Source organism: Merops nubicus, unplaced genomic scaffold (assembly GCF_000691845.1).
Source record: "Merops nubicus isolate BGI_N331 unplaced genomic scaffold, ASM69184v1 scaffold4691, whole genome shotgun sequence".
In the NCBI taxonomy this organism is placed as follows: domain Eukaryota; kingdom Metazoa; phylum Chordata; class Aves; order Coraciiformes; family Meropidae; genus Merops; species Merops nubicus.
This window is the reverse complement of record NW_008590125.1, coordinates 2,726-24,879: the sequence shown is the minus strand read 5'-3', so window position 1 is coordinate 24,879 and position 22,154 is coordinate 2,726. Positions and strand designations below refer to the sequence as shown.

The following is a 22,154-nucleotide window of genomic DNA, read 5'->3' as shown; positions in this document are numbered from 1 at the left end:
GGATTTTAAGCACAATTTGTTTTCCTTTCTTTAAAACTTTTTTTTCTTCTTCCATTCACCACCTTGCCCAGCAGTCTCTCTACATTTAACCACAAGAACAACAGGTAGTACTGACAAATGTAGAGATCTCCCTTGGTTAATTCTGAGGTACTAGGAAACAGGTGACTGTTTTAAGCAAAGCAGTTTCTGTTTTGTTTTCTTTTTTTTTTTACTCCCCTTTTTTTTTAATTTTCTAAAGCAGTTGCATTCAGTCTGGAAAAGCATTATGTATTAAAACTAGAAAAACGCACACAAATTTGTGCGTTGAAAAGTTGTTCCCCCCACTTCTTCCATGCTCACGATGCTTCCATTCACAAACAATCCAAGTCTCCACTGCAAAGCACGATGTGTAATGTAGGAATACGGGGAGTTGCTTCATTAGTCCAAGATGAATGTAACTTCCCGTTGTCAAGATCCAGAAGAAAAGATGCAGTGATGTAATGGAGCCACTTATTCCATCACTTAAATAACTTTAATACACACACACTCACACAGGTACCAGTGCTTTGAAAATAGATCATTCAGTCCTAAAGCAGCTTCGTTTCTTCCTTCTGCCCACCCCACTCCCCCACCCCACCCCATTCATCACTGTTCAAGTACGTTGCTTAGAACCACACCAAATGCTTAGTCGTTTTTGGCCTCCGAGTTGTCTTGGAGAGGTTGGTCAGCAGTTACCACACTCACTGCTGTTTCACTGCTGTGGGAATAGTCCACCACCATTTTCTCAATGCCGTCTTGTTCTTCTGGCAGTGTATTAACGGTTTCTTCTATGTCCTCCTTTGGCTGGCTGTCCTCACTTGTCCTGTACTTACTTTCGTTCAGTGCCCTGGAAAGCCAAGAGGCAGAAAACAGAAAAACTTAAGAGTCGGTACAGAGAGCAGCAAAGCTGATCTGTGTGTCTCACACAAAGGAGAAAAACCTCATTTTCTAAAAAGGTAGACACAAGCAGCCACGCCATTGCCACCTCATGTTCAAAAAGAGAGGCAGCGGAATGAAGGCACTAGTGGGACTCGTGACATTCTAGCTTTGAAACGTAATCTTTATTTGCTCTACATTGGGACAGATGTGAGATGAGAGGGAAGAATCCAAATTCTGACTTCTAACAGTTTATTTGCTTTCCCCCAGTCCCTTGTAAACAAGACTTACAAGACCCAGGAAAAGAGTACCTTTCACAAAGAGTTAATTGTCCAATAAAAATTTTTATAGTTTGAGATATGTCATATGCTCATATTTAGGCAGAAGTAGCTTTTCTTACCCCATCACAGTTAGCCTACAACATTGTATTCAAATGTCTCCCACAGGTCAGCGACCCTGAATGAAATCTACTCTTCAAAGAAACTCTGGTCAGCAAAGAGATCTCTGCAGCCAACAAAGGAAAATGATTGTTCCAGAGATGCCTATCTTATCTGTGATGCATGTGCATCACAGTGTGCAAAATGCTCTGGACAAGCACAGATCTTCACTGTGACGATGAACTAGTGAACTTCACTATGCACATTTTAGGACGAGCTCATTCAGATTGATTCTACTTCCCCTGAAGGTCTTGACATTTCTCTGCACATAATTCTTTGTACTCCTATGTAAGTTTAGCCACAAGCAAGTGAAACATAAAACAATTAAGGGGGGAAAAAAACCCACCCCAGTTCCTTCCTAGAACAATCTGTATAACTTTCTGCCATTTTTATACTGCTCTGCTGGCAGGTAAAATCAACAATATGCTCAGGTAAAGTTAATCCTAGCCAAATGACATTCACTTTGGGACAATCTTTGTGTTTTAGAATCACGTTAAACTCTACAGTCACCCTGGGCAGTGGAGTTAAAAAGAATGAACAGGTACTTCTCATGCAGAGACATCCACACTTGTGAGAGACAAAACTGCTCTTCATAGAACTATGTTTACCTCCATCACAGCACCTTTTTAGGGAGGCAAGGAATGGAGTGGGGGAAATGCACAGAGGTCTACTGTTACCTTTGGCTGTTTGGCAAAGGAATGTAAACCAACTTACATGCCGTGTCTCAGCACGTGTCGCTCCCACTCAGAGCCTTCTGCAAATGATCGGCCACAGAACTCACAAGGGAAGCGTTTCTCTGGAGCACCATTGTCAGGAAACATCATGGAATCTGAAAAAAAGACAGCATGATCTGTGAATTCAGCAGTGCCATGGCAAGAAGGGACCACTGTGACCTTACTCTGACCTCTGCTGCTGCACCTTCTTATCCCTGACAAGCAAAGGGACTTGGCAAACAAGTAACTGTCTGTGAGAATGCAACTCTCCCAAAGCAAAGTGACACCACAAGTGACAAATCCCATCCTAAGTCTTAAAGCATCTCTGCAAATAATAGTAATGAGTTACTGCTCCCTGTTCCTGCATTTCAGCAAATCAGACTGTGGAGTTTTAATTCAAAGCCAGAACTGAGTTTAGTGCTGAAGTGGCTTGAGAGCAAAACAAAAAAAAAAACCCAAACCGCTAAAGCCCAACTATAATTTCTGAATTGGTAGTACAAATTCTAGGAAACAAACACTTGGTCTATTCAACCTGTGATCCTCATAATACATAGGTAGCCCTTCATCAGGAAGTCTCACGGGTTAAGTTCTGCGTCTTAACTGCATAGCTGTTTCACTTCATCCTAATCTTTTATACAAAGTGCTTAGGGCCTCATTTGCAGAAGTGAGAAGCACCTGGTAACACAAGCGAAGTCACTGGCAGCTCAGGGAGCAGTATTCCTGAAAGCCAAGCACCATGTGAACACAGCCAACTTTAAGGAGAGATGATCTTAATTTGTGAGAAAATGTTTCACCACACAAGCCATTAAAAATAACTGCACGGACTATCTCACTTGATTCTTTCACTGGAAATGAGACAGTGTCATCTGCTCAAAGCATTAATTCCTTAGCAGGGATAACCTTAAGCAAGAAATCAACAGAATTGTCTTACTGACTCCACCCAAACTACCTAATAAAATGGATTTTGCCTCATTTTGTTTCTGATTTCTGCTCACTTATTTCTTCACTCTCATATTTACTCTGTTGAGATCAGCCTGTGAACTTCAAATTGCCCAAACATTCTCTACTATCCACATGCAAGTCCTGTAAATGCATTTTTATGACAATTTCTCACTAGTTGGCCTTTACTAAAGTTCCATATAAATGCATCTTACCATCATTTTGCCTCTTCCCACTGTAAGAAAAAAAATTGGGATTTATACTTCTTACTATCAGTGACTGATTATGTAGTGAAATATCCCAAAGCAAATGTGCTGTGTGAAGAGTAAAGTCAACGTCATCAGTCCAGTTTACATCTGGATTTTAATACCTTATGTGTGGTACAAATTCATAAACACACCACTACACACAGACTAGTCATGGTACAGGAAGCAGTTACAGAGGGTAAAAGTTTTTGTGACAAATGACGCTGTTCTGCGCAAGAACATACCTACTGTACAGCACACAAAAGGAAGTTTATTCTGGGCCTCTGCAGAGAGCAGTTAGGCAACCTAAAGGCTGTTTTGCTCAAACAGGGAGGAGCTAGGATTGTTCAGCCTGGAGATGAGAAGGCTCCAGGGTGACCTTGGTGTGGCCTTTCAGTTCTTAAAGGGGCTTATGAGAAAGATGGAGAGAGACTTTTCCCCAGAGCCTGTAGTGACAAGACAAAGGGTAATGTTTTTAAGCTGAAAGAGGATAGGTTTAGATTGCATGTGAAGAATAAATTTTTTAAGATGACAGTGCTGAGACACTGGAACAGGCTGCCTGGGGAAGCTGTGGATACCCCATCCCTGGAAGTGTTCAAGGTCAGGCTGGGTGAAGCTTTCAGCAATCTGATCTTAGTGAAAGATGTCTCTGCCCATTGCAGGGAGGCTGGACTAGTATGATCTTTAAAGGTCCCTTCCAACCTAAACCAATCCATGATTTATACTTGCAACTTGCATTAAGATTAGCAAGTGCTACTCCAGTAAATCCATCACCTCTTCAGAAAACACTATCTTGTTTACCCCACTTCCTGACTACGTTTGCTTCTAGGGCTGTGAATTTGAACTGTTGATCTTCTGCACCACACATACAAGCACTCATGAACATTTATTTTTGACTACTGTGGAAAAACAGCTCTTGATTCCAGTTTCTGCTAAGATCAAGATATAAAGGTCAGTAAAGACAGAATCCATCTGGGATGCAGCCTCTACCAGGAGAAGCTGTTCTTTCCATGGTGCCAGACATCCTTTTTTTCCCTCCTCATCTTCTTCCTCCCAGGTCAATATATTTTCTGCTATCCTTTACCAACAGCAAACAACTCCCTTCCTTTCCTCTCCAAGATAGCAGTTCAGTTCTGCTGAGTTCTACTGCCCAGCTCTGCCTGTTCGTGGGCAATAGCCCATCTTTGGTCCACGATCCAAGAGCCCACTGGGGGAAGCAACACACCCTTCTTTGCACCTCGAGTACTGCACATACCAGCCTGTAGTCAAAGTGGAGAATCTAAGCAACTGTTTGACTCACAGGAAGAAATCCTGGTTCTGCCAAAGTTACAGACTTCAGAGGGTTCAGACAGCATTTGCTTCCAGATACTCAGAGCACACAGAGGTACTCTTACGGGGATATTTCCTGAAAGTGTACCGTGCACCTTACAGCCATAATCCACAACTTGTCCAGAAAAATATATTCAGTGCAGCTGGATTTTTTCTAACTACCCTTGCTGTAGGAGGTATAAGGCTTTTCTGTATTTTCTACTTGTTTTAGTATAATGTATTACAAACGGTAACAGATTAGAAAGGAGAAAAAATAACGATAGCAAAACATTGACTGTACAGTTGGGAATAATATTTCTTAAATATCTGTGGGTTTTTTCTTTGTTTATACTAGCCATCTGAACAATCATGCAGAAATCATTTTAGCCAGTCACATATTAAAAAAAAACACACATACAGGTGAAAAAAGTACAAAATAAAAATTAGAGTTATTAAGACACTATCCTTTTCTTAGCTATTGATCACATGAAACGTGGGGATAACACTTAGCTAACTATCCCTGCAAAATAATATCTCCAGCCTAGAAAGTTGTATTTTTACACTTTCACAGTGTGAAAAGCCAATTTAGACAATGAACTTCACCTTGTGCTGTCCCCCTTCCCATGGTACATTTCTAGGGAGTAGTACGGCTTGGCAGACAGCACCCTTCCTCTCCTTGGTCTAGATACCACGGCTTCCAAGGTCACTTCAGCACCTGTGCTTGCATGTAATGCTAACATAATCCTCAAAAGGACAGCATGACTCTTCATACGCTTTTAGCTGTGGGTCTGTACAGAACATTAATCAGCCTGCTACATCTGCAGCTAAGGTGACCTGGTCCTTTAGTCAAATCATTACACAATCATTGTTCCAGCCATGAACCTTTGAGGGTCAAGGCTGTCTCCAAACACATGCCCAAGCATGCTTCCACACAACTTACTAATATTGAAAAAACACCCCTTCAGGTCCTTCTCAGATTTTTCTACTGCTTTACCCAAGACCTTGCTATGATATTTTTCATTAAAACGTAGATGGTTTCTTATGCAGCTTGTTTCTTTTCTCATTTAAATAAAAGCTATCACTAACCACACTTGGAGTGAATGCTGATGCTAAGTGCAGACTGAATTTATGCTGCAGGGACATGGAACAAAAGCTAAGTCACTGGGGTCTTGTTATTTAAAGGTAAGAAATGCCATCTGAGCCCCCCCTTCTGTAAACAATCTGTGAATTCAGAAATAGGAATTTTTCAGTGTCTGAAAAGATGCAAGGAAACACCATTTCTTTTGTGAACAACTCTTCCATGAGTTTGAAAGCTGAAAATTCAGGAGGAAAAAGCTAAACGTGGTGGTGTACCTTTAGTTAAAGTGCACAGAACTTGGCTAACTGCGGTCATCAGTATCAAGAGGGTGGGTGACCCCAGGGACCTGACATTCAGGTATCACAGGGCTACAGATCTTAAAGAGTGCTGAACATACTGCGTGTGACTGATGAATTGTGCACCAGAGCAACTAGACAACACATGGTTTATACCAGATACTGCAATAAACTGGTTTTCACAGGTTGTTGGTAGAAAGGACAAGAGACCCTCAGTTCATTTTACAGAAAACTTAATTCTTCCCTGATGATCTAAACCCAACCAAACAAAAAACTAGCAAGCACATTGCCTAGCTTTGCTGAAGTCAGTGGGATTACTCTCAGAAATAGGAAATAACAGGAAATTAGGCATGTACGTAAATATGCAACAGTACAGGTAGAGCATGGACATACCCTGGCTTCAGAGAAGCCAACTGCAGCAGCTGCAACAGGACTGACTCTGTCTGACAAGGGATGCTGGGCTCAGAGTTAAAAACAGCCCACAAAAAAACGTTTAGCCATGACCCCATTGTCCCTTTGCAACACTGAACAGTGTTGAGTGAAAAGCTGAAAACAGGTTACCAAAACAGAAAATCTGTCAGACCATTAAAATACTTCAGTTACTCAGTTTTCCAAGCCCTTTTAGATGTTAGCTGCATGGGCAGATAAGTCACAAATGCTGTGTTTTCTCATAGTGCATATTTTCTTAACAGACAGAAAACTTGAAATAAGGATTAGAAACACGAGATTCCCTCAGGAGCATCCTCTTCACAAAAGCCTCATTCTGCTTCTGCTGGCATGCAAGCATGGCTCTACAGGAATGTGCTGTAAAGTCAACAGCTGACCTTGCTTGGTGGGACTACTGGGGCATGTTGCACAAAAAAAAAAAAAAAAAAAAAAAGTAGAGCAGCACTAACCTCTCTCTTCAGTATTGGGGCTTAACTCTTCTTCTTTATCTTCTTCGTCACTGCTGGAGCTCTCTGTTTTTCCCTTCATTTGTTCCAACTGGTCCAAGTTAACTCGTCCAACCAGCTCAAAATTACGGCTCACCTTTGAAAGAAACGCTTTTGTCAGCAATCAGCACAATCATCAGCTAATCAGAATCATATATGCAAAAATCAAGCACACCTCAAAGACTGCTCAGCTAGAGGTGATGTGCAGTCTGCTAATCAAATTAACATTCACTTCTCTTCAGTGATAATGATTCTTCTGCTACTGTTTATGCCATACTTTTTTTTTTTTTTTTTTTTTTTTCCAAAAAGCAATGGCATTGAGCAAAACTCCCTCATTTCTTTCTGGTTTTGATGTAATAAAACCAAGCAAACAAATAAATTCAAGGAATGCAAAGCACTTTAAGTTGTGTCCTGTTCTCACAGGACCATTCAATCGCTGTGACCAAGCTGATATTGCACATCCACACTGAAGGACAGTTCTTTGTGACTGGTTCATCCAGTTTCATTCACAGAAGGACAGTTCTTCTCCGAAGCATGTGGCTGCTGTGTGCCACACACACTGTCCTGGTTTGGGGTAAAACAGAACTGGTTCTGTTCAGTGATTTTACTTTTCAGCTAAAGCTTTTCTAACTAGCTGCACTTTCTGAGGATAACAGCATATTTTTGCAGACAGTGTCTGCTTCTAGCAGTGATAGTGCTCCGTGTTTAGAGTTACCACCAAGGAGTGGTGTGCCGACCAGAGTCACTGCTAATCCTGTGGACCAAGACTGAGGGGGGCAAAAAGTAAAGGCTGCATCTGCAGGGAGGAATGGACAGGACAGGTGACCCTAAACTGACCAGTGGAGTATTCCATCCCATATCCCTCATACAAAGAATAAAGCTGAAGGATTGCCAACGATCAAGCCCCTTCCTCTCTTTTGCTGCTCCTGCAGTGGCCGGCATCCATGGAGGACTCTGTCCATTCTGGCTTTGACCCCGAGCCCTGTGCTCCTGAACTGAGTTCCAGAGTCCAGCTCCTGGACCCAGTTGCAATCTGTGGCTGAGTCCAGTCTGGGACTTCTCCCTGGGACCTGCTCCACAGCATCGGGGGCAACAGTAAAATATTGCCATCAGGCAGGAGCTGGGTTGCATACTGGGTTTGTATACATTTGCATATGTTCCATTTTATTCTTATTAGTAGTAATAGTAGTAGCAGTATCATTAAAGCTGTTTTCTAATGTATAAGTCTCTCTCCCTTAATGCCTTTCTCTTCCCCTTATAGGGGGAGAGGGGTTAACAGTGAGCATGTTTCAGGTCTGAGGACAGCCCTGATCCTAAACCATGACATACACTTTCACTCATTAATAACAGATTAATTTTCATTACAAAGGGCTGCAAAGTGCTTTGCAAACTGATACACAGACTATAATGGCAACACTTCACCCAGCAGTCAAATGCTGGGATGAAATTCACCAGCTACTTAACAGCTCACAGCAGCAGTATGAAAGGAGCAGCTTTAGGGCATGGAAGTCAGGAACTCCACCACATCCAACAGAAGCAGCAGAGGAGCAGTCCATATTTACAGTAGAGGCAGAGAGCATGGAGCGTGACCAGGACACTAAGGCTAATACTTGCTGGATGACAAATGCCCTTTTGAGCTCACCAATCACGGCAGGGAAGGATTTTGGATTCATCGTTCATGCAAAGAGACAGCCCTCGAGCAGCACAGGCACTGAGCCACAGAGGCAGAGAGGATGGGGATGGAGGAATGAGTGCAGTTCAAGACCTCCTGCAAGATGCTGAATGAAATATCAACACCCACTGACTATTTTTTTATGTCTCTGGTCTCTGTGGGACTGGGAACGTGAATGAACCTAAGGAGCATATTAACTAGACTGTAGTATTATCTCCAAATAGCAAACTTTCCTAAATGTGGTGGTGTGCAAATTCCTAGCACTATTCCATACAGACATCTGTGATAAGGTCCTTGGATTTAAGACCTTACCTACTGAGATTTAAACAAACAAGACAACGTGGAAAGCACTTAATCCAACTCAGCTCATGCGCAGGAACTCTTTAAGGTGGAATATATCACTCGAGTATCTGAGCCCAGAACTTGGATGTAAATTAGTGAGGTATAAATTACCAAACAGAAATGGGGAAAAGATACCCTAAGCTACTGGCACCATCACTGCAGGTCCAGATTAGAAGGCAGAACTAATTAAAGGAGTAATTTTCCCAGCCGGATGCACCATGTCTAAAGAATGAGGAACAGTGCTTCCTGGATACGCCAGGTGCCTTGCTGCAGTGACCGGGAGACATGGAGCATCTCATGTACTGTATGTATGGCAGAAGACTCCAGAAATAATAAAGAAGTGGGCAGATAAGCACAGCAGGCCAACATAAGGTTACAGAGTTTGGTTTTACAAGACCACCAAGTATATTTTAAGCATGAAAAGGTTTTCTGGGATTTCTGCTGCTGGCGTTGTAGTAGGAGTGAGTTTTTAGTGAAGACCTGGGCAGCTCAGCTCCAACAGTTGGAGGCATATAGCTGCCTCCCCTGGAAAGGTGACAAGGTAGCACTCTAATTAATACTCCAAAACACAGCTCAGTTCTAAAACTTAAGTGTCTCTCAGCTACACAGCTCTCAATTACAGAAACTCAAAGCTAATAGTCTTTGGAAAGCTTCGAATAACTTCTCAAAGACTCCATCAGGTCTGCATTCAGGCACTCCACAGAAACTCCAGAACAGTCTTAACTCAGGACCTGGTTACACTTGCTGTTTATCTTTCTCTTGTTTATGGTAAAGGGGGATGTATTACCCTCTTTGTTATTAAAATATGCATGGCATGCCACGGTGCTCAAGTTGCCAGAGCAATCCTAGGTTTGGAATCTTCTGCCATTTAGAAAGGCAGATTCACACAACCTTAACACTGCTTCACAACTCCTTCCCCCCCCCCTCTCCTTCCCCCCCCCCCCTCTTTAAATAAAACTAGCATGCACAAGATAATCACATTCTGTGTACAACAGTCTGTCAATTCTGATCAACATGAAGAGCTTTAGAAACCCTCAGTTTTGGGTTTCTGAACAACAACAAAAACCATAAAACAGAGGAAGTGAAGGCCAAAATGGGAATAATTTCCAGACTTGGGGAGGAAGAGAAAAAAATCCCCAGTGGCATGTTGGCTGCGCAGCAGAGTTGACATTGCAAGTAAACTAACACGGCATTTTCAAAGAGTAGATTGCTACAAATTAAAACTATTTGGATGTTACCTTGTGCTCATCTCGAAGGTGAGCGTCCAGCTCCTCTGTGTGTTTGGTCTCATAGTAGCAGAGTTGGCATTTGTAAGGTTTCAGTTCATTGTGCTTCTCTATGTGCTGCTGCAAGCTCTCATCACTGGAGCAGGTAAAGGTACACTTATCACAGCGGAAAACAACTCCCTGCAAGTACTTTGACAGTTTGGAACGGCAGACTTCAATGGGAACGACCCGCTCTTCTGTAGGGACAGGACAACATTCACTTAACAAATTTTGTGAAATACCAGGCCCACATGTCAACGTTTTGGGCACTATCATCCACACAAGGAACAGGAACTGCTGTATGGGTAGGCAGTCCGACTACAAAAGAAAGGGAGCTAAGATGGACTAACAGAAAAACCACAAGACAACAATTCTTCCTGCAATGACAGGGTTAATCCTACACGGCTACAAACGCAGGTCTCCTCACAAACTTATTGGATGAAGAGAATAGGAATGGAGGTTTTGGGGCAAATGAAATTCCATCTCTGAGGCAGAGTAGCAGAGCCTGGGAATACAAAACCAGCCATAAAAGTCCATTTTGGATCAGTACTTGACACCAGCCAGGAACTGCTGCTAGAAATGTAACAGAGATGCTGCAGCATGTTTCCCAATGCATCACCCTGCTGGCTCTACAAGAATCAGAGCTGGTATCCTCACCAGCACGTCTAGAGCTATTTGCTGGGGACCAAGAGGGTAAGTAAAGCAGCACCTTTCCCTAGAAGCAGATATGCCATTCAGCCAGGGGCAGAAACTTCCCAACACATCCACAGCTTTCAGAAAGCTCAGATTCAATACCTGCACACATGTCGTGTCACAATTCCCACAGTTCAGATCATGGACACAGGTGTGTACTGAAAATGCTCTTGCTGGGTTTTTAAACTCTCAACTCCTCAAACAAAGCACTGACATTTAACAGAGCAGTAATTAATTTCAGTCATTTGACAGAGCCAGAATATGATGTGCATAAAAGTCATTCACTGTGGCTCCCCAAGCACAGGGGAAACCCCAGATTTGACCCTTCAGCTGAGAGTCACCAGAAGATCCTCATTACAGGCTTTTGTTACCCAACTGGCCTTTTGAACTAGAACAATGAAATTTAGTACTGTTACTCCTTATGGACTGCAGGTTAAAGGAGGAGTTTGATCCTCCTTGTCCAGGTTAACCTCAATGACAGATTAAAACAGACAAACAAAAACCAGGCCTGAATTTCATATGTTAGACATGAAGGCTAGGGGAATGTGAGACATGGCAATCCGTATGCGGATCTGAGACAGTGGGCTGCTTTCTTTACTCAGAAGAGTAGTACCACACAACCACACAAGTACAAACTCCCTTAGGTTTTCTGAAGGGTGGCTAAAGCTCCACTGTTCATTGACCAATCCACGCTCAACTGCTGCTCACACGGCCTTTTCTAGAGCCCAACAAAATATTCCATCCTGCTCAGCTTTCCCCTGAATGCCAGTCATCCTATATTGGGCTGCTTCAAAAAGTTGTTTTCCCCAAAGCTATGCCTTAAAAAAACAAAACAAAAGGAAAAACAAAACAAAACAAAACAAACCCACCGAAAAACCAAACCAAACCAAACCAAACAACCAAAAAAATAAACCAACATGGACTTGTAATTCTTCTCTACACCAACAACAGCCTCTCTAGCTATCAAGACACCAAGTTGTGGCCATTCAGGGTAGGGGAGAATAGGGTTTAAGAGACAACAGAATTTAAAGCTGTAATTCTGAGGTCATACGAAGACTTTTTACAAGTTATTGCAGCTGTGCGCTTCTTAAGTCTCTGAAATAAGAGAGACAGCTGGTTTCTGAAGTTATACAGTCAAGTTTTGAAAACGAGAAATACTGATTTAAATATTTGAAAATTCACTTTACCTCTAGCACCTGGCTCACATTAAAAAAACTAGAACATGGGGTGGCATAAAAAATTTTGCCTACCAGTATGGAGTAATGGAGCATTCCCTAATTCACATTAGCAAAACCTATTATCTCCCAACCACACGCACACTTCCCAAATCAAAGGCAGCACAATAACAACAAAAAAGCTAAATAAACATAAATGTCAATTCCAGCCTGGAGGATTTCACTTTCAGGGGATGATTTAAAACTTTTACATGACATATTCACATCAGTGAGCTTCCTCCAAGCAATCATTCTGGAACATGCAAGGTTATTTGGATCCAGAACCTCACATTTCGTAAGGTGATGCTCTCACCTCCAGCTTGCCCCCAGCAAGCTCTGTTTAATTACTCATTTAGAATACACTTACCATTACCTGGGCAACTGATAAAATTACAGCAAACCATAAAGCTCCATGCACAAATTGAAAGAGGTAGCTTCTTCAAAGTTCAGTATTGCCTAAACAAATGCTACTGTATACAGCTCAAAGCAGACAGACTTTTTTTTGCACAAGGCATGAAAAATCCCATAACTCTATCAGTCCTTAGTTGCAAGGAAAAATCTTTACTGAGCAATACATCACACCATATACACATTATTTCCTTCCCTTAAAAGTAAACCAAGTACAAACAGAACAGTCCTACTCTCTAGACACAGACTGATTATTTGGTCAAGTTGGATGCTTGAAAAATATGCATTTTTGCCTGAATATGCAAGCTACAGTCACAGAACATGTAGCATTTGCATTACAGTAGCCAAAAGCAAGCATAGCACGAGGGTTCTGCATGTATCAATGAAGCTGTGTGTACAAGGGATAATGAGAGAAACAACCACGTGCAAGGGATCAGGATATGCATCAACGAAGCCTTTGGGGAGGTAGATGAAATTGCAAGTTTGACTTTTTTATCTGAAAGCTATTATACAAGAGATATGGGTGTGATTTCTATCGAATGGAAGAACAAAATACTACTTGTACCAGAAAATAATAAACTCTCAGTAAAAGAATAAAAAATAATGTACCAAGGATTTTAAAGTAGACCAAACAGTCATCTTGGCAAGCTGCACTCAGCCCTGGAAAATACCGATCTGTTTTGAAGTGTGTGATGGGAATGCTACTGGCAGGAGTAATGAAAACTAATTTAATTGTCCGGATTAAATGAAAGGCCAACACCTCTTCTGGCCAAAGACCAGGAGTTCGCTGTCTCCTCTGTGTCTTCTCTCCCCATGCTTGCCTGCCATGAAGGCCAGGAGGAACCTGAGAGCCAAACATCTTCTCTTCACCTGCCTGCATAGAAACATCTCGCTGTGTCAGTCGCCTGCTACAGGTCACCTGCAGTAAGTGTGTGCTCCATCTGTACCGCAGAAGGGGCGGTGAACCACTGATGAAGAACAGGTGATATACTGAAGAATGCTCTTGCAAGCTTCCTGTTTGGCCTCACTCTTAATGGGATGAAAATAGAAGACTAATTTTTTCTGACTAGACCTTCAGACTTTTAGCTGACCATGCTTTAGCCCCATAAAACTCAAGTTCCATAGACACTCATTAAGAGGCAGATGCACTCACCATTTCAAGCACATGCTGTTTCACCAATGACTAGGGGAGCAGCAACATGGAAGTAATCTGTCACACATCTGTAAATGTGTCTTTTTGCACAGGATGAACATTAACTATGAGTGGATCAAACCCTTCACTCCTGATTTTACACAGTGCACCACTTTATTTACCTTAAAACTAAATTTTTTGGATGACAACTCTGGGCTATGCCCTTGTTTCCCCAATGGGATAGCTACAAAAAAAAGGAAGACTATCTCACACTACGTTCATCATCCCTCTGTCTCCCTTTCCGTGCATGTTAAATCTTGTCAAAATTGTCTGCCTCAGTTGCCACACAATTAAACACAACAGTAGAGTTTTTTGTTTTTTTTTTTTTAGCTGGACATATGCATCAGAAAGAAATTTAAGGAAGGATCTTAATTCCTCTATGACCTGTATGCCTACTGCCAGACAAATTCCTCGTCCTTCCCTCAGTAGGCTCTCAGACTCTTTATGGGCTATAATCCCATTGGGAGTAAGAAGTATTTTACTTTGTTTTACCTCTCCCAATGCTCTCATGGATATACTGTTATTTCCTTCTCTCTCAGCTTTGTTTCAGGAGCACAAAAGCTCAAAGTTGGTTTGTGCAACTGAAACAAAAGCTCTACAAAAGAACTGATCCACAGTGTCACTTAGCCAGGAGGGAACCACCTCCTTGTAATTGGTCAGAAATAGCTCACACAGCCACTACAGCTGTTTAAGCTCATGAAGGGATGCTCTCCCACTTCTGCAGCTGGACATTCCCCATGTCAAGTCTATTCATAAAGGAAAATATCTTACCTATGCCTATCTAGTTCTCCCTTAGCTTGTCTATCTGTACTTTAAATGTCTGGCAGCATCCACTGCAGCCCTGGCACGGCCACAAACCAGAACACACCTCAGCAGCACTTGGAACCACATGGTCCCCTGCACTGGGGTTAAATAAACCCTTCTCTCTAAAGTGGGCTAATTCTGGAGTATGCCCTGATGCTGGGCAAAAGTAAAAGCTAAAGCATGTGCCAAACTCTTAACAACCAAATAAGGCAGCTTTGTAATGTGCTTTCTGAATCACTGACAGGTCATTTTTCCCAGATGTTCTCCGAGAATGAACTCTGCCAACTTCACTGGTTTGGTACAAGAAGGACTTTAAGATACGAATACTGAAAAGTGGCGTGTTACAAGGAATTTTGATAGCACTTGTCACACTAGCATCTCCTCCAGGAAAAAGATGGCATGCAAAACTTGTGTTTGTTCACCACCAATACCCTACTGTGAAACTCTGCCCAACCTGCAAGCAGGCAGAGTGCCATCCCAACACATGGGTTTGGATTTCAGTAGCCAACAGAACATCTACAAGCATCAAGTGTGATAGCTATGGGCAGGAATCCCAGTCCAGAGAGCCCAAACAGCTGCCTCTCCTGAGCTAGCAAGCCTGCAGTTAAAAGAATATAGAAATTCCCCCCCCCCCAAAAAAGGTGGAGATAGAAAAGGAATGTTGAAGAAAAACAAAAATACTGTAATTCTTTTTCTGATTGCAAGAATGCTGAAGAGAAAAAAAATCAATAAAGTAATCGGGGATATTTTGGGGCCCCTATGGTTAGTTGGTATACCTTGTCACAGAGTTTATGACAGCAAGGGCTTTATGATGACATAGACACATAAGCAGGAAACAATCCTGGCCTAGATCAGAGCCATAAATTAGGGCAACTCTTGCTAAATAGGTGTCTGATCACTGTTAACCTCTCTAGAGGAAAAGCTTAAAAACGATTTTAAATCAGCCCTGTTTCAGCACTGGCTAGCTTTGAATTTTACAGGAAGTAAATATGATGCATCAGTTAGAAATGAAACGAAAGATACTTCAGGGTCAATGACTTAGTCAACCTACTTGCCCTCATGTACAGAGAGGGGAAAATTTAATGATGTACAGAGAGGGGGAAATGCCATGAAGTCAGTCTGAAAGACAAGGGCATTGTTCAGCATTCCCCTCATCAGACACAGCCACATACAGGGATAATGTTACCTCTGTGCAGAACTATATGGTCAATCATGTTGCGTTTATATTTGGTGTGATATAGGCAAAGAGGACAGCGAAGGTCTTTGGGTCCTTCCTCAGGAACTGCCGAATGCCCAGCTTCCACGTGCATAGTAAAAGCAGATCTGTGAAACAGGAGGGAGAGATGGAAGCAGTCAGAAGAGGTGTGCAGGTGACAATGAAGGGTCACAGCTCTGTAAGGGACGTGTTGTGTAAAAGAGCACAGATACCACTCAGCCTTGTCTTCACAGTGCCACATGGCGTTTCAGCAGGGCTACTCACATGAGTAACACATGAGCAGTGGTATTTGCAGGGTTGTATCTTCAAGTAACAAACACTCGTTCTGACAAGATATTCCTTTGTATGGGTTGCTCTGTAGTCACATTGCTGTAGTTAAGAGAGCAAAAGAATTCCCGTCTTTCATGCTCTTTATTTGTCTTTAGCCTGAAATATTCACTGTCCTTTCTCTGGCAAAGATTACATTTTTTAGCAAGTTGAACAAATTCTATCAACAGTTCTGGACTTGCAGTGGTGAGGATAGACTTATTTCTGGTGGCAGGTAGTATCCTTAACCACCTCTGCCTTTGTAGGACAAGCCCAAAACCAGCTAAAATATTTAAGATTCAGGATACAAAAGAGACTTGTGCCCACAGGGAGTTTGGCACTGACTAGTTAAGTTCTAAAGCACCAGCTATAATGATCGGAAACCCCAAGAATATTCTGCTTATTCATGTGGGGGAATGAATGAATATTCCACAGTACTTTTGTACAACAAATTTCATGCTGGTACTACTCTGTCAGCATACTTAAGAGTTGCAAAAGTCATGCATACAGAGAAAATTAACTGTACACCTATTTAACTACAAGCACAACAACTGAAATTAGAGGTGTCTGTAAACCGGGGGCACTGCTCATCTTTCCTAAAGCAACAGTACACCTTGCAAAAGCTAAGGAGCTTGCCACATTGAATTAGAGTTAGAAGTCTCTCTGAAGTTCTTCAAGACTATTAGCTTGAACACAAAGCTTCTTAGTAACACAGCTGACTGTGGGCCTGATCCAGATATCACTGAATTCTACAGGGGTCTTTCTACCAACTTCAGTGAGTGCTTTCATGCATTTAAGTTTTTATGGTGAGTTGAAAGAGGGGGGTTTATATGTGCTTTTTTTCGTGTGTCTGTTTTTGTTGTTTTAAAGACAGAAAACATGCTGTGCTTCTAAAAGAAGCAAGCCGATAGCCGAATGTTTGAGACATCACACTGAAGAATGATACTCCCTTATGCAACTATGAACGTGTTTTAAGTGCTGCTTGATTTAAGATTATTTCGTTTCACACACAGAGAAACACACATGCCACTGGGTTTTTAAACTTTGCATAGATACATTTTCTGAAATATATCTATATGCTATCAGCTATGCTAAAGAATGCTTTGCATTTCAGCTGGATAGATGGTGGTAGACATAAAACTACATGAGAGAGGTTCCTTCAGAAAAGTGATATAAATTCTCCTGTCTCCCTAGGACACTTGATTGTCCTGGGTTTCACACTGGTTGCACCAAGAAATTACCTTATTTTTGTAAATTACATTTTCACACTTGAGGATAGGATAGCTTTGTAATTGGAAAAAGTAGGTACCTGTACCATTTCCTCCAGCAAGTAAAGTGTCACCCTGCTGGACCTGTCTGTGTTTTTGACTTTTGGGTGATGTGACGGTTGCAGGCCATCTTGGCCACAGCGATCGGGAAATTATGTCACAGTTTTCAATTCTTGGAGAAGGAGGAAGGTCAACAGAACTGCTGCCTCGGAATTCCAGAGGGCAGGCTTTGACCTGTTTAGGATTCTGGTTGTCACAGTACCTTCAGAGGCAGCCCTGAATGACAAAGAAGTTCAGGAAGGCTGAACATTCTTCAAAAGAATGTGCCTTCAGGAAGACCTGTGCCTTAAAGGCACAGGAGCAAACTGTCCCAATGTGCTGAAAGACAAGCCAGTAGGGAAGAAGACTGGTCTGGCTGAATAGAGAGCTTTGGCTGCAAGTCAGGAAAAAAAGGGGAGTTTATGACTTTTGGAAGAAGGGTCAGGCAACTCAGGAGAACTACAAGGATGTCATGCAGTTATGCAGGGACAAAATTAGAAGGGTCAAAGCCCTCCTAGAATTAATCCAGCTACTGCCATAAAAGCCAATTTAAAAATGTTTCAATAATACGTTAGCAACAAAAGGATGGGTAAGGAGAACCTTGATCCTTTGGGAAGGGACACACAGTGATCAGGGATGAGGGAAAGGCTGAGGTACTGAATACTTTCTTTGCCTCAATCTTTAACAGTAAGACCAGTTGTTCTCCAGGTACCCACTCCTGTAAGCCAGCAGACCGGGATGGGGAGCAGCATGAAGTCTCCATAATCCAATGGGAAAGGGTGTCCTACTACAACACCTAGACATACCCAAGTGTATTGGACCAGATAGGATCCACTCAAGGGTACTGAGGGAGCTGGCGGGGGGGGCGGGAAAAATTCCTCCCAAAGCCACTCTCCATCCAGGCTAACTGGGGAGGTGCCAGTTGACTGAAGGTTAGCAAATGTGATGCAAATCTACAAGAAGGGCCCAAAGAAGGACCCAGGGAACTACAGGCCTGTCAGTCTGACCTCAGTGCTGGTAAAGTTTATGGAGTAGATCATCCTGAGTACCACCACACAGCACATCCAGGATAACCAGGTGATCAGGTCCAGTCAGAATGGATTTATGAAAGGCAGCTCCTGCCTGCCTAACATGATCTCCTTCAGGGACAAGGTGACTTTGCTTAGTGGATGAGGGAAAGGCTGTGGATGTTGTCTCCCTGGACAGCTTTGACAGTTTTTCCTACAGCACTCCCCTGGTGAAACTGGCTGCTCATAGCTTGGATGGACCTACAATTCACTGAATAAAAAACTGGCTAGGTGGCTGGGCCCAGAAACTGCTGGTGAATGGAATTAAATCCAGTTGGTGGTCAGTGGTGTTCCCCAGGGCTCAACTGGTCCAGCTCTGTTTAATATCCTTATCAATGATCTAGATGAAGGGATTGAGGGCACTCTTGGTAAGACTGCAGATAACACCAAGTTGATATGCCTGAGGGTAAGAAGCCTGTACAGAGAGATCCGGACAGGCTGGATCCATGGCCTGAGGCAAGTTGAATGGGATTCACCAATGCCAAGCACCAGGTCCTGCACTTGGGTCACAACAACCTCGTGCAATGCTACAGGATTGGGGAAGGGTGGCTGTAAAGCTGCCCAGCAGAAAAAGACATTAATATGTTCCAGCGAGTGTGTCCAGGAGGCCAAAAAGGCAAACAGCACCCTGGCTTGTATCAGAAATAGCACATCCAGGAAGACTAGGGAAGTGATCACCCACCTGTACTCAGCACTGCTGAGGCCACATCCTAAATACTGTGTTCAGTTTTGGGCCCCTCACTACAAGAGGTACACTGATGTGCTGGACCATGTCCAAAGAGCAACACAGCTGGTCTAAAGCACAAGTCTTATGGGGAGCAGCTGAGGGAACTGGGATTATTTAGCCTAGGGAAAAGGAGGCCAACAGGAGACCTTATAGCTCCCTACAACACCCTGAAAGAAGACTGCAGCAAGGTGGGGTTTGATCTCATCTCCCAAGTAACAAGCAACAGGACAAGAGGAAAAGGCTTCAAGTTGCATGAAGGGATGTTTAGACTGGATGTTAGAAAAATGTGTTCACTTTAAGAGTTTTTAAGCACTACAACAGTCTGCTCAGGGAAGTGGTTGAGTCACCATCCCTGTAGGTATTCAAAAGATATGTAGATGTGGCACTTAGGGACATGGTTTAGTGGTGGACTTGGCAGTGCTGGGTTAACAGCTGGACTTGATATTCAAGGTCTTTTCCAACCTAAATGATTCTAAAACCTACTGCAAGGACTTACTGTGCTTTCATCTGCAGCAGATGGTACCGGCTGTTGTAGGAGAGAGGAAAATGGATTACATGGAGGCTGCTGTGATCTGGCATGGCAGTTCCTATGTTCCTCTCCCTGGTCAGCAGTGGATACGTTTCTGTTAGCTACAGCCAGCCCGCAAAGATCTCAGAAGTCTTTTCAAGTGCTAAATAAACCCTTTTGAGTTCAGTTTATCTGTTTTGCACAGTACTTACTTAAAGCCTGTGTAAAAGGAACAATCTTTGCACTTGAAGAGTTTTTTCCCTCCATGTTTGTCACGGTAGTGACGCCGAATGCTCTGTATATAACCCGAGGAGAATTCACAAAATTCACAGTTAAGGATGGCTTCTGTTTTTTCCACTCCTGCAGCACTCCCAGAAAGTGGGATTGGGCTGATGTTGTTGTTGTTCCGGGCCAAAGCTGCAGACTGGTAGTGGTTCAACTGCTGCTGAACATCAGGAGGCTCAGAGTATGAAGAATCTGCAGAGAAACAGAGGGAAGTTGTCATTTTAAGTGGATCAACAGATGTGAAAGTTTGAGGCCTGCTCCAACACCTACAGGCATTTAGATGGGGTTGATCAAGATGTTAGTTATGGAATCCATGAACAGCTCTCTGAAGCAATTAAGAGGTGTAGTACTTCTTAGTGTAATCTAATCTCCTGTGCATTCTACAATTTAAAAGGTGATCAGTATAAACTATGCTTTTTGGATCTAATCTGGGGATGAAAGAAGTGACAAATTTAAATTAAAAGCAGTCTAAAAGGAAGTCCGGTTTTAAGACACTTTTAATTTGTGAAAGTAAAGCACATTAATCATGCTGGCCAGCATTTTTGTTTGATATATAAATCAGACAAGATCCTCTCAAATGTCTTATGTCAGTTTCCACCAGACAAAGATCTGGCACAGGATACTTGTAAATAGCCTATCTGAAAAAAAAAAAAAAAAAAAAAAGATAGTCTTCCCTATTCAATAATGAATTATTTAAGAAACCCATATCAAAAATTAACTTTAGCAAAATGACACATTTTTACTTTGTCACATTTAAAGCAGTCTTCACAAAAGGTAAATCTAAGTTCTGGTAGCTGATCATATTTGAAATTAAGTCATCACTGGAAAAAAAAAAAAAACATATTTAATCATAAATAGTGAAGCAAACTTCTAAACCACATATCCTTGGAAACTGCCAAGTTTTCCTACACTGAGAAAGAGATCTCTTTATATAGGTATGTCTGTATAGACACATCTCTTTTACAACCCAGCAGAACTCTGTCACATCACTGTAATGGCATGCAGAGAAACAGTCCAGAGATGTCTCTGTACTGAAACTGAAAGTTAGAATACTTTAGTTAGACCTCCCAAAAAAGGAGGGGAAAAAGATGGTGTTGAACCTTTCCCCAGACCCTGCTTGAATATGGAGGCTAGGAATTCTGCACTCTTTCTAGATAAGTCACAGCTGCCCACAAATGGCACAAATTGTAGCAGATTAATAAACTGTAGATTAATTTTAATGTAACTTTACTGAAAAGAAGACAAAGGTCTCTCTTCTTAAGCTTTCTGAAAGAAGGAGGGAAAAAAACAAGTGGGGAGGGGGAAAAAGGGCACAAATTTGGGATACAAACTATACCAAACACCTCCACCTCCTGCTTTCATTGGTATTTCATGTTCCAAAGCTTAATTCCTCAAGTCAAGCTATGTAGGAACTCTCTGACAGACATATTTGTGGGAAGAGGACACCATCCATTCTAACCAGATGTACAGAGAAACAAAAGGAAAACAGGCCTGTACAGCACTCAGTGTGGAGACTTCTCCACCTGTCTTCAAGAGTAAAACGCTTGCTTCCTCTGCTCACTGCCTCAGAAGGGTATTATACATGTCTGAGAAAGGAAAAATGAACTAACAACAAAAAAAGCCAAACACAAAAACTAAACACATGTAGGAGATAAATGTCTCCAGGTTCCCCTGGCTTCATCACCAAGTGCATAGCAAAGACAAAAGCAGAGACATGAAAGATTACGGTAAAATGAATTAAATATTTTTTTTGTTTTTCCTATCCAAGCCTCAGGAACTAAGGCTGGATTACCATGCAGCAGCATTTATCACCTTGTTTCCACCACTTCTATAGCAGGTTTGCTCACCAGGAGCATTCACAGTGAGCTCAACCTGCTCAAACGTCAAGGCTTTTTTTTTCACCGTGTTTGAAATAGGCTTCCCACTTCCTTCACTTTGGCACAGGACAGGCCTGAGGAGCTGCAGACCTCTGCAGAAGTCCCTCCTCCCTCAAAGGCAGAAACCATGCACTGATCCTCTTTGAAAAAGGACCTTGAGGCCCAATGCGATGCATGGTTCAGAGCCGATCTGCTGACTTGTGACTTGCAGAGTTATCTGCAGTCTGGTATTTCGGTTGTTGGGTTCAAAGCTTCTACAAGCTCAAAACACAGTTAGACAGATTTCCTGACAAGGATATGACAGCCTAAAAAAAGTTCACAGCAATGGAAACAGTTCTTTTTTTATGTGTACTAGTCAGATTACTTGTAGGGTACTGATTAAAGTCTAGTTCCCTTCCTCAGGGAGAAGGGATTAAAAATTTCCATCAC

The 22,154-nt window shown here is 42.3% G+C and overlaps 1 protein-coding gene across 1 annotated transcript; it reads right to left on the bottom strand.

Moving 5' to 3' along the window:
- Nucleotides 1-663: 663 nt before the first annotated feature.
- LOC103782063 (zinc finger protein 462-like) lies at nt 664-20,068 on the bottom strand. The gene is made up of 6 exons (XM_008949805.1): nt 19,776-20,068; nt 15,619-15,755; nt 10,095-10,318; nt 6,807-6,939; nt 2,046-2,160; nt 664-865 (listed from the first exon to the last, which is right to left on the bottom strand). The coding sequence occupies exons 1-6, from the start codon at nt 20,066-20,068 to the stop codon at nt 664-666; spliced, it is 1,104 nt and encodes a 367-aa protein (XP_008948053.1).
- Nucleotides 20,069-22,154: the final 2,086 nt, after the last annotated feature.